A 13,782-nucleotide genomic window follows, 5' to 3' on the forward strand; every position below is an offset into this window, starting at 1 on the left:
ACACACCTCTGCAATGTTGCATGGACCTCGGGGACAGTGCCTTTGGATTGGCAAACTGGGGTGGAGGTCCCTATCTTCAAGAAAGGGGACCGAAGAATGTGTGCTAACTATCGGAGTATCGCACTTCTCAGCCTCCCTGGGAAAGTCTATGCCAGGGTGCTGGAAAGGAGGCTCTGACAAATTGTTCAACCTCAGATTTAAGAGGAACAATGCGGATTCTGTCCTGGCCATGGAACAGTGGACCAGCTTTTTACCCTCTCACAGATAATTGAGGGGGCATGGGAGTTCACTAATTAAGTCTACATGTGTTTTGTGGAGTTGGAGAAGGCCTACCACCGTGTTCCCCGAGAAATTCTGTAGGAGGTGCTTCAGGAGTATGGGGTAATGGGACCACTACTGTAGGCCATTCGGTCTCTGTACACACGGAGCGAGAGCTATATGTCTGCATACTCAGCATTAAGTCAAGCCAGTTCAATGCAGGTGTTAGATTCCGCCAAGGTTATGCCTTGTCCCCTCTCCTGTTTGTGGTTTTCATGGACAGGATATCAAGACACAGACAAGGTCAGGAGGGAATTCTATGTGGGGGCCAGAAAGTGATGTCTCTGCTTTTTGTGGATGATGTTGTCTTTTTGAAATGGGGGTGCAGTGGTGCAGTGGGTTGGACCACAGTCCTGCTGTCTAGTGGGTCTGGGGTTCAAGTCCCGCTTGGGGTGCCTTGGGACGGACTGGCGTCCCGTCCTGGGTGTGTCCCCTCCCCCTCCGGCCTTACGCCCTGTGTTGCCGGGTAGGCTCCGGTTCCCCGTGACCCCGTATGGGACAAGCGGTTCTGAAAATGTGTGTGTGTGTGTGTGTATGTTGTCTTTTTGGCACTGTCACATGGATGCCTCCAGCACGCACTGGAACAGTTTTCAGCCAAGTGTGAAGTAGCTGGTATGAGGATCAGCACCTCCATGTCTGAGTCCATGGTTCTCTCACGGAAAAGGATGGCATGCCCCCTTCAGGTAAGAGGAGAAAATTTGCCCCAGGTGGAGGAGTTTCAGTGTCTTGGGATCTTATTCATGAGTGAGGGCAGAAGGGAGCATGAGATCGGCTGCAGATTGGGAGCAGTGGCAGCAGTAATGCAGTCTCTGTGCCGCACTGTGGTAGTAAAGGGGGAGCTGAGCCATAAGGCAAAGCTCTCTATTTACCGGTTGATCTACACCCCTACCCTCACCTATGGTCATGAACTCTGAGTAATCACCTCTGCAAGGTGGTGGGACTCACTCTCCATGACAGGATGAGGAATTCTGCCATCCGGGAGGAACTCAGAGTAGAGTTGCTACTCCTCCGCATTGAGAGGAGCCAATTGAGGTGGTTCGGGCATCTGGTAAGGATGTCGCCTGGGCACCTCCCTTTGGAGGTATACCAGAAATGGCCAACTGAGAAGAGACCCTGAGGTCGGCTCAGGGCCTGCTTGAGAGAGTATATCTCCTAGATGGCCTGGGAGCAGCTGGGGATCCCCTGGGTTGAGCTGGAGGAAGTTGAGAGGGACAGGGATGTCTGGGCTTCTCTGCTCTCCCTATTGCCACTGCAACCCTAGAAGGACAAGCGATCAAGGAAATGGATGGATGGATGGATGGAAGATGCGTGATAAAAACTACAAAATGAGCCATGGATTTTCTTATCGTAAGAAATGCTTATTTGAGTTGTAGAGATCCTCTCTGTGGAGCTATTCAGAATTTGGAATTGATGATTTGGCTTGTAGGTCTTGGTAATGTTTCATTTTTAGAAATTGAATGAAGACTTGACATATGTTAGTAGATGAAAGTAACACTTTCTTTCATTATTTTTAAGGCTAATTCACTTTGCATTCATGCAGTAAGTTGAACATGTCACAAAAATGTTACATTAATGTACAATCAGGATTAGTCAGGATACATTGGCGAAATTGACCACAGCCGAGTCAAGCTCAGTTTAGAAAACCAAAATTTTCTTCCCAAATTGCAACAGAGCTGTATATAAAACTCCTTTTGTATGCTGCAGTTGTAATGATGGTTCATCTTGTAATTTTACCATAGTGGTCAAAGCCAAATAAATGCTTTTTGCATTTATATTTATTTCTATAGTTATATTTATATTTATATATTATTCATATGTATTTATACTACGTTATTCTTATATTGGGGGGCGTGGTGGCGCAGTGGGTTGGACCGGGTCCTCCTCTTCAGTGGGTCTGGGGTTTGAGTCCTGCTTGGGGTGCCTTGCGATGGACTGGTGTCCCGTCCTGGGTGTGTCCTCTCCAGCCTTATGCCCTGTGTTGCCGGGTAGGCTCTGGCTCCCCGCAACCCTGTATGGGACAAGCGGCTCAGAAAATGTATGTATTCTTATATTTGCAATACATATATATATTCAGGAGGGTGCGGTGGCGCAGTGGGTTGGACCGCAGTCCTGCTCTCCGGTGGGTCTGGGGTTCAAGTCCCGCTTGGGGTGCCTTGCGACGGACTGGCGTCCCGTCCTGGGTGTGTCCCCTCCGGTTCCCCGTGACCCCGTAAGGGACAAGCGGTTCTGAAAATGTGTGTGTATATATATTCATTTCCATTCCTACTGCAATAAATTGACCTAGTGAAGCTGAATATTGCCTGAATTATTGTTTTAAACACTTTCCGCAATTATATATGGAAGGCTCACCTTGACCTAAAACCATATAATGGTTTAATATGAATTTTGAAAATAAGGAAACATTTATGAAGCCTGTGGAAGTGTTTTGAAATTCCTGATTAGAGTGGAAGCACATCTGCTCTGACCGACAGTTTTTTCATTACAGGCGGCTTGTGCAGACAATCCAGGTTAGATTTGTTTAATGGCTGGCAGATTGGATTTATTGGAAGGATTCACCAGCTGCCTGCAGTAAATGAGTCTGGTTTGACTGAGCCGCATGAATCATTACTCTCATGGCCTTTTATGACTAAGAGCTTTGTCTGATTCAGACTGGCTGTAAGCTGGCCATTTTTGAGGCATGCATGTACTGTGCTCATTTGAGCTTTCTGCACCACATCTCCTGATTGCATGTAAGGCCAAAGAGAAGGAGAAAGGATGGAGATGGTAGAAATGGAATGTCAAGTCCTGGCTGATTTTGGCTCCAGATTTTTTTCTGATGTTTCGTTGTTTTCTTTCTAGTGCTACTTCTTCACCATCGAGTTTGGCCTGTGCAAGCAGGACGGACAGCTGAGAGCCTATGGAGCAGGACTGCTGTCATCCATTGGTGAGCTGAAGGTAACTGCTCCTTCCTAACTGGAAAAAAGCCCTCTCTCCTCCTGGTCCAGAGGAAGTGTCTGTGTCATGGCTAACACTGCTGTATGTGCTGCTGTCGCTCCATAGCACGCGCTTTCAGACAAGGCTACCGTAAAGCCTTTCGACCCGAGGACCAGTTGCTTCCAAGAGTGCCTCATCACTACCTTTCAAGATGTGTACTTTGTCTCTGACAGTTTTGAAGAAGCCAAAGAGAAGATGAGGTAACTTGGATACCTGAAAAGCTATGACAAATGCAGCAACCATCTTTAAACTAAAAGAGAGCTCCTGCAATCTGGGCCTTTTCAATGCAGTTTTTTTTTTTTTTTTGTATCTCTTGGGGTGGAGTTTACTGATTATTTTATTTTTAAACATCTGTTGACCTGATTGATCTATGATTCAGACAAGACAGCTCAGAAAACAGGTGCTTCATGGGATTATTTTCATGTTATTGGAACTCCTGAATTATTGACAGCTGTTGCTAAGCAACCACAAAATATTCACATTTACTGGTAATTTTATTGCTGGGCAATGTTGGTTTTTGGCTTCTTATCCTTTCCGACTGCATTCCTGCGCTGAGACAGGCTGGACTGTCTGTCATCCAAGTCGTACCTAGTTTCTTCGGAGGGCTGGGAGGCACAAACCAATTTACACATCTCTTCACTTGTGAAGGATCCATTTTGTTGTAAAGCCAACATAATTGTCACAGAATGAGTGTTTAATGACTAGTGAAAATACAAACCTAGACCTCCCAGCCTCTTTACATCTCTTCATTCACTTCCTTTCTTTCTCTCTTGTTCTCCCTCCACAGGGAGTTTGCAAAAACCATTCAGCGTCCTTTCTCTGTTTATTATAACCCTTACACCCAGAGCATCGACTTGCTGAAGGACACAAGGAGCATCGAGAACGTGGTGAACGACCTGCGCAGCGACCTAAATACAGTGTGCGATGCCCTGAGCAAAATGAACAAGTACCTGGGAATTTAGCATCCTGTTCGAGCACACGTGGTACTGAGGGGGTAAAAGGTACCTTGTGTTGATATAATTAAAAGAAGAGATTTAATACCGAAAAAAGATGTAATACTTATATATGCATCGTATGCATGACGCATATTACTTGAACAACATGTGCCCACAGAATAATACAGGCAGTCCCCGGGTTGTGAACGAGTTTCGTGTCCTCGGTCAGTCTTTAAGTCGCATTTTGATGTAAGTCGGAACAGTTAGGTATGGTTGGTATCTAACGTCAGTTTGCCAAATGTTTGTTTTAATATATTGTATATCATGTACCTTTCTATGCATAAAAAACATTAAAGAAACACTTGGGATACACTAAAACATGTTTTATATAATAATAATAATAATAATAATAATAATAATAATAAATGTGACTTCAGTATTTATAATAGAGACACAGAATAAGATAATAATAAATGTTACTACTGTCATGATGAACAGAGGACACGGAGGAGGCTGGACCCAAGTGCTGGATCGTTTATTCAGAATCAAAGGACTAGACGTGTTCTTGTGGTTGGGGACAGGCGAATGGTCAGTCGGTTGAGCGGCAAACTGAACAGAGCGAGGATCCGAAATCGTGGTGGAGGGACAAGGCGGGCGGTCGTTATCAAAAAGACATGGAACAGGACTGGAGAACAATGAGGGACAGGACTTGAGCAAATTGAAGTAGGTTTGAGAACACGAACCATTGTATATACAGTAACTCAAATTTTTAATATAATAGGCCTAATTATGAAGTTTTCATCCAATTGTTACTTAAGGGTAACAAATATCACCTTCCGGTCAGTAAGGGGGTCGTTCGTAAGTACGGGTTGTACATAATTCGGATGTCCGTAACTCAGGGACTGCCTGTGGTCCCAAAAGAAACTTTATTTTGATACAAGGGGCTGGTTAGCAGTGTATTTGATTGGTATATTCTTCTAAACATGTTTCGTATGCTTACATTCAAGATACACAGGAAAAGATGTTATATCCCATGCATATTTTTCAATGGCTGTACACAAGGACCCAGTCCAGCCACCAGCCTGAAGCCACAGAAAACAACACCCTGCATAGCCAAAAAACATCTTCATGACCTGAGACCAAGAAGTTTAAATGACTTCTACAACCCACCCACTAAACCAAAACTAATCCCACCAAACCAACCAACAAACCAAATCTAGCCCACCAACAAATAACCAAACCAAGCCTAACCCACAACACAAAAAACCAACCATCAAACCATTCCCACCAAAGCCAAACCAACAGACCAAGTCTCAGCCACCAACAGAAACCAACCAAGCCTACTCCCAACAACACAGAAAACCACCCATAAAACCAAACCAACAAATCAAGTCTAACACACCAACTCAAAACCATCAAACCATACCACTAACAAAACCAAACCAACAAACCAAGTCTGACCCATAATACACATAATTCGGACGTTCGTAACTCAAGGACTGCCTGTAGTCCCAAAACAAACTTTATTTTGATACAAGGGGCTGGTTAGCAGTCTATTTGATTGGTATATTCTTCTAAACATGTTTCATACACTTACATTTCAATAATAATCCCTTTTATTTGAACTTTTTGACCATTTCACAACCCTCAGATGCATTTTCCCAAACCCAAAAACACATAAAACAGTACTGAAGAATACTACTTATAACCCCCGACTCCTCTGTGTGTGTGTGTGTGGGCATTTGAAGATTAAAAGCATAAAACACAAGGTTCCTTTTATCCAGTACCTAGGCTTGCTTTAGTGTCTTTCAGACTTGGAAGCCTCACTGCTCCTCAACCCCAAGCTGTTCTACTGCGAGTGTGTCTCCGTCAGTGTGGCTGTGGCTTCTTCTGCTGCTCTGAGCATCACCCAGATGTTGCTGTTTCTCACCCAGCCATCCCATGTCCTCAGTGGTCACCCATTTTGCTCTGATACGGGATGTGGCAGGATGACTTTGGCACACAGCACATGGAGCGGGGTCTCTAACAGTGTGCAGTTTGTCATACCTGAAATGTGTATCAATGGAATGAATGCTGAGGCATTAGTACGTTGTGGTGTCATTGGAATATGACATATTCTATGCCTATATTAAACAGCAAGAGGTATAGCAACTGCCATGGCATGGTTGGGAAGCCGCAAAGTATTATTTTTACTCAAGTACATATTAGATACTCAAGCTTGGTCCCATTTACATTCCGGTAACTTATTTCCCACGTGTTAAGTATACAAATGCAAAAATGCTTGTCCTAAAACCTTTGCTGAACTGAAGCAACTGTTCTGCTGTCTATGTAAAACAATGTAATTAAAATACTGTGTCTGGCTGTCTCTGCTATTTACTGAGCTGCACAGTGACCTCATATGGATCATTCCAAACTTGAAAGTTAGGGTGGAGCTTTGGGTGAGCATGAAAAGTTCTGGAAAGTCTTGCAGTCAAATGGCAGAGTGTTATTTACCTCGACGCGGTGATGCATTGCAGCATGCTTGAGGCAGACGTGTTAGATTGCTCAATTTCTGCTTCTTGTAACTCTGGGCTGAGGACCCATCCAGCGCTGCTTTGCTGGGTGTCGTTCCAAGGCAGATCCTGATGGGATCTCAACATACAAGAAACTTTTCCCCTGAGCTGCCGTGCTGAGATGATGCTCTAGACTCACAAGGGTGTCCAACCTTTTCGGCTAAGGGTTGCACTAACTATTGTGAACTCATCCAAGGGCCACAGGTGTCAAAATCATAGTGATGCGTTGAATCTTAAATTTATAAATTGAAAAATTGTAAATGTATTTGCAATGTATTTCATTTTCATGGGGTCTGTGATCAAGTGTGTGTGTCTAAATCTATTATCCTGTGATTCAATAGAATTTATGTATATGTTTATGGTAGGTAGAGTATATATCATACTGGCCTTCTATCTAGGGTGTACCCCGTCTTCACTACCCTCAGCCTTCTGCCCAGTGATTTTAAGGTAGATTTCAGTCCCCCGTGACCCTGATCAGGACATGCTAGTAAGGAAAATGGGTAGATGGATGGCTGGATAGTATATATCAATATTTAGAAAAACGTTCTTGTGCGCTGGATTACATGACACAGTGGGCAGCATGTTGGATTCACGTCGTCTAGCTTTAGCATTAGTTCTTCCAGAGGGGTGTGAGTCGAGGTCTGCAATGCAGTTGTACAGGACAGCTCCAGGCCAATGGCTGTGAACACTGAAACTGTTTCTTACTGTGCAACTCTGTTACTGTTTGACCTGTCCTGAATTTCCTGCAAGATTTTGGCAGCATCAGTAGGATTGAAAAAAAAGGCAAAAACAAAAAAAAGAGCCCACACTGCAACATATTAATTGAAGCACAGTCATCACACCCACAGTGGGATAATGTTCATAAACTCAGAGGCATTTCCATAACACTTCAGCATCCAGAGGAGTAACTCATGTGGGTCAATCTTCCATCCTCTCCGTCACCAACAAGAACATGTACATTTATCATCTTTACAGTAAATTTTTCTCCATAAAATGAAATGTGTTGTCTGCATTTGAAGGAGTGCTGCAAAGAACAAGGACAAGTCATGTGTTTTTGTTGAATAGACTACGAAGAAAGAAGAAGAACTCCTTGTTCTTTCCGTAATTGTTTGTAAAATTGAGAAACAGATATGAAGCTCGAATGGAGAGTGGAGCAATATGCCCACTGGTACATCGGCACTGATGGCGTTCAAAGCGCGAGCACAACAGGTGTTTGGCTCATCGGCTCACAGTGCTGGAGAAAATGTGAGCCACTTTGTTCTGGATATGTGCCGCTGCACAGGGATTATGGCCATTTACAGCAATACTGAAGACATGTCACAAGAAATGAAGGGGTATTTGAAAGCAATGTGAACTGAAATTGCAGAACAGAGGCAGTTAGTTACTTGTTCAAGTCCCACGAGAAGTCCCTGCTGCGGTCCCCTTTATCAGGATACAGTCAAAACTCCACCGACTGTATACAAATGGCTTAAACTGGAAGTCACTATGGAAAAAGTAGTTTATGTGCTATCATATCATAATGTGGCTAACCTGTTTCACCTCTCTCATTGATCATGTGATGAGAATTTCAAAGGATCATATTCAATTCAATTTATTTTTATAGAGCGCTCTTCTCACGCAGTGACACAGAGCTCTTTAACACAGGCATAACGCAAGAAAAACAGATACAAAGAAGACAGTTGACCAATGGCTACCATAATAAAGTACTTTTATAGAGCTATAAGTATGCCTACTGGCCACTGGAGAAAGGAACAAAAACTTCCAACTGAAAGTTGAGGGAGAAAAAAACCTCTGGGGGTCCAAGGGCCAGTGGTCGTCCACCCCTCCTGGGCATTCTAGATTAAGTAACAATTGTAAGCCAGTTTAACAAGTAATAATGATATTGTGACTAAATGGTATCTTGCATCCCCAGCTCAGCATGGAACAACTCGTTCATTATGGCAGTTGGTCATCATCCTCAGTCAGCATGGGATTCATCTGTCACCACTGGCCAGCCTCCTCAAGTCTTATGTACCAGGCAATGCTCAACAAGAAGAAAGAACAGAGTTAGTAATGTGTTACTAAAGTTAATTTATTATTCCTTTTTATAATGGTGGTAAAAAACCAAGGCAAGTGGAATTACATTTTGAGGTGGAATGCCTGAGTGAACATGTAAGTCTTTAGTCTGGATTTAAAAACAGAAACAGACAGGGAATTTCAGACAGTAACTGGTAGACTATTCCTTAGTTTAGGTGCTCTATAACTAAAAGCACAACTTCCTACTGAGGTCTTATAGATCACAGTTACTTTAAGGTAACCTGCATTCAATAAACAAAGATATCGTCCAGGGTTATAAGAATCAATAATCTCACAAAGGTAAACAGGAGCAATGCCATCTACTGCCTTATAGGTCAAAGGAAGGATTTTATAATCAACTCTAAATGTGACCGGGAGCCAATGTAATGATTTAAGTACTGGTGTTATGTGGTCAGGGGTGCGGTGGCGCAGTGGGTTGGACTGCAGTCCTGCTCTCCGGTGGGTCTGGGGTTCGAGTCCCGCTTGGGGTGCCTTGCGACGGACTGGCGTCCCGTCCTGGGTGTGTCCCCTCCCCCTCCGGCCTTACGCCCTGTGTTACCGGGTTAGGCTCCGGTTCCCCGTGACCCCGTATGGGACAAGCGGTTCTGAAAATGTGTGTGTGTGTGTGTTATGTGGTCATACTTCTTATTTCTAGTGACAATTCTCGCAGCAGCATTTTGTACCAACTGTAGTCTGGATACAGTCTGGTATGGACAACCCAACAATAAAGCATTAAAGTAATCTAGCCTGCTTGAAACAAAAGCATGAACCAGTTTCTCAGCATCCTGTCTACATAGGAATCTCCACAATTTAGCTATGTTTCTTAACTGTAGGAAGCACGACTTAGTCAAAGCATTTACATGAAATACAAATGACAGCTTTCCATTCAGCAGGACACCCAAATCCTTGACACAATCACTACGCTTGAAGCTAATACCATTCGATGTAAAGACTGACGTGATTATGTCGAGAGTTTTGGCATCACCACCCACCACAAGTACCTCTGTTTTACTGGCATTTAGAGATAAAAAATTTTTACTCATCCATAATTTTATACTGGTAAAACAATTAGCTAAAGACACCACATGTGATGGATCATCAGGTTTAAACGATACATATAACTGTGTGTCATAGGCATACGAATGGAAATTCACATTGTGTTTGCGAATAATGTCACCCAATGGTAACATATAGAGTGAGAACAGTAATAGCCCCAACACAGAGCCCTGTGGCACACCATACTGAACCATAGTTGAGATGGAGGGGGTGCAGTAATCAGATTTCAGTACAAATTGTTCATGGTTAGCTGGATAGGATTCAAACCACTTCAGAACGGTACCTCTTAGTCCAATCAGGTTTCCAAATCTACTCAGTAGGATAGTGTGGTCTACAGTATCGAATGCAGCACTCAAGTCTAGTAACATAAGAATAGAGATCTGACCAGCATCAGAAGAGATGAGAATATCATTAACAACACGTGTGAGCGCCATTTCAGTGCTGTGACCAGTGCGGAAACCAGACTGAAATTTTTCAAATATATTATGATGATTAAGATATTTTACAATTTGGGAAGTTATGATTCTTTCTAGAATTTTGGATAAAAATGGTAGATTGGAGATGGGTCTGTAATTACATGGGTTATTACAATCCAGATACAATTTCTTTAGTAGGGGTCTAATAATGGCGATTTTAAAAGCTTTTGGAACACAGCCATTTCATAACGATGTGGTTGGACGGCACCGGCAGGTATAGATCAAAGGTTAATAAGTAATGATCAGAAATAGCCTCCTTTAAAGGAATAATATTAACATCATGAACATCTACACCGTAGGTTATGATGAGGCTGAGCGTATGGTTACGAGAATGAGTAGGACCGTTAACAACTTGAGTAAAACCGTTGGAGTTAAGAGAGATGTAAAACCATTAGCGAGAGTATCCAACGACATGTGTACATGAATATTGAAATCACCCATCAAGATAATTTTGTCATGATTAATGACTAGATCGGTTATGAAGTTGCTAAATTCCTTGAGAAAAGAGGAGTACGGTCCAGGTGGACGGTGGATAAGTAATGTGATTATACTTGGTTTTGACTTGAAATCTAGCTGTAGATCTTCAAATGAGGTAAAGTTATCACAATTTCTCAGTGTTATTTGTAATGTATTATTGAAAAGAACACCGATTCCACCTCCACGAGATACAGAAAGAGATTTATGGAAATAATCATATCCGTCCGGAGCGGCTTCTATTGGCGGAATCGTATCGGACCCACCGAGCCAGGTTTCGGTAAGAAAGAATAGATCGGACTGGTAATTTAATATTAACTCGTTTACTAGAACCGCTTTGCTCTTCAGTGAACGAATATTTAACAGACAGCATTTTATATTACAGTTTGGTTTCAGTGGTAAGTTGAGAACGTTTGTTTTAATGTATTTTAGGTTTCTGGTGCAAGTGCTCCTACCACTGAGTCAAGTTAAACACCGTGACCTTATAATAGTTTGTATGTTTTGGCTGCACTTAATGCTTCCATTTAAAGTTTTGAGGCCCACACTGGACACGGTACAAGAAACCCCATCACATGAGAAATGACCACTGGTATCCAAACGAGTAACAGACCCATCAATACACACAGCTGCTAAAGGAGACGACCCATAGATGAGTCAGTCCTGCAGCTTGCAGTCCAAGTTCTGGGACAGAACAAATGAACCCCTCCAGTTGAGGTTTACACCATCACGTGTGAAAAACCTGGGCCTTTCCCAGAAATCATCCTAGTTATTAACAAATGATATGCAATTAGAGTGGCACCACATCTCCAGCCATGTGTTAAAGGACACCAGTCTACTGTACACTATGTCCCCCATGAAGAGTCTAGGTAAAGGACCAGACACTATTAGATTTCGAAATTTCCTTCTGGCCTTGTTACACATAGAAATAAAGCAGCTGTTTAATACCTCAGGCTGTTGAAAATGAATATCATTACCACCAACATGCACCATCATAGTCAACACAGCATTATTGGCCAGAGAACTGACACGAGCTTCCATATCGAACACACATGCGCATGGGAAACACTTCAGCTTTACCTTTACACTTCAATTCCCAGGCCCCCGATCCTTAACATTTCGGATAGCCGAATCCCCCAAAATGAGCACTTTCTTCTTCTTCTTCTTCTTATTATTATTATTATTATTATTACCAGGTGAACTGCTTAAAGCCGAATATCTATTTTGGGTTTGGTCAGGAGAACCCGAACCAGGAACCCATGGCCTAGGCTTCACTTTATTTGACTTACTCTGAATAGTAACCCAGTTGCCGTGAGAGCGCTCCGAGGTACCCGGCTTTTCATTTGCTGTACTGGGGCCTGTAAGTGTCGACGCCGAGTTCGACACTACGGAGGCATCGGGACACACTGAGTCCAACCAACTCTCCATTTCTCTGACAGAAATCAAATTTTTAATGCGCTCTTCTAAATCGCGCACCTTCTGCACCAAGTTGTTATTTGGTCACGCATTTCGAGCAAATGAAATGTTTGACAATGTCAGCAGGTGCAACTAAGCAATACATGTTACATGATACACAACACACAGGTGTGCCGTCAGACGAAACATTTGGGATGGAACTTACATCGAACAAGGACTCCATTCTTTCATAAGACTATGTCTCAGCTACCGGTGTTCGACTTCTCGCATATTCATAAAGCTATTGCAGTAGACCTTCTGCACAGTGGATATATCAATGTGTTCATAAGAGAAGAGTTTGTGCTCCATGATATGAAAGTGTACGTATATCCAAACGATGAACACACTGTCAGACTATGTTTGGAAGAGCTCCTGTTTGATTAGGGTTTTATTTTTTAATAAGTACAAAGTGGCCCCACTGATGGAAAACTGGGACATAAAAGGTCTGTATCTTTCCCTGAAGTGCACTTTGGAGCTCCCCTGGCACCCCGAAGGCCCATTAAAAGAGCTTTTGTGAAAGTGAGCGTAGTCACAATGGCCATCCTAACCATTCCTGCCCTCAACTATCAAGACACATCAGCTTCACTGGTTGAACAGCCGTTCCAAGAACCATCTTTTCAACTGTTGTCATACTCGTTAGTATTAAACGACAGTGCCAGACAGATGGGTGGTGACTGGTCATGGAGCAGAAATATAGCGTGGAGCACATGCACTTAATATTCACATTAATCAGCATCAGCCAACTGGGTTTGCAGAGCTCTACCTGTCACTATGTCTTTTTCAATGAAACAATTAGAATTAAATGCTAATCTCCTGCTCCGGATGGGGCCATACAGCAAATATTTAGTTTTATTCAACAACAGATGAGGCCAAAATGCCACTTTTTATATACTAATGAAGGGACTTGGAAGGAGAGAATGCAGTTTTAATGGGTCTCTTGCGGCTGATTACTGTAATGGCTGTAGGAATAAGCATCTGTTGCTCATCCATCTTGACGGACACCCAGTAATAGGGCCAGTGGAGTGGAAGCAAGAGGAGAGTGAGGGGCGGGATGACTACAGTTGAAGAGGTGGCAGGGCCAAGGGAGCTCTAGTTAGTTAAGACTTACAAAGATAAAGTATTTACAATTTTTGCCCATTTACACAGCAGGGTAATTTTTACTAGTGCAGTTCAAAGTATCTTGCTCAAGGGGTACTATGACCAGAGGTGGGATTTGAACTTGGTCCCTTGAATGGAACTATGCTACCTTCTGTAATGGGAAATAGTTTTCCTAACATCATTTGTCTGTTAATGTGGAGGCAGTTTCAGAGCTGCTCAATGACAAAGCTCTGCTCAAACCTCAGTGCTGTTCTACTACATCGAATAAGAATCAGTGAATCAAATATGACGACATGATTAGAAATGTCAGCTGGTACACTTTTAACTAACACTTAAGGCCTTAGGAATGGGCAGTACCACTCTCCAAGCTGGCATGGAGCCTATGGTCAATTG

At 43.0% G+C, this 13,782-nt stretch overlaps 1 protein-coding gene across 2 annotated transcripts in view; it reads left to right on the plus strand.

Annotated features, from left to right (window-relative positions):
* Positions 1–4,329, plus strand: part of tph2 (tryptophan hydroxylase 2 (tryptophan 5-monooxygenase)) — a 36,798-nt gene extending 32,469 nt beyond the window's left edge. For both annotated transcript variants that reach the window (XM_018755771.2, XM_018755772.2), the window contains exons 9-11: positions 3,157–3,252; positions 3,358–3,491; positions 4,079–4,329. In XM_018755771.2, coding sequence (XP_018611287.2) covers positions 3,157–3,252; positions 3,358–3,491; positions 4,079–4,253 — 405 coding nt within the window. In that variant the 3' untranslated portion in view covers positions 4,254–4,329. The remainder of the gene's footprint in view (positions 1–3,156; positions 3,253–3,357; positions 3,492–4,078) is intronic.
* Positions 4,330–13,782: the final 9,453 nt, after the last annotated feature.

The sequence above is a fragment of the Scleropages formosus genome, chromosome 24, assembly GCF_900964775.1.
Source record: "Scleropages formosus chromosome 24, fSclFor1.1, whole genome shotgun sequence".
NCBI lineage: Eukaryota > Metazoa > Chordata > Actinopteri > Osteoglossiformes > Osteoglossidae > Scleropages > Scleropages formosus.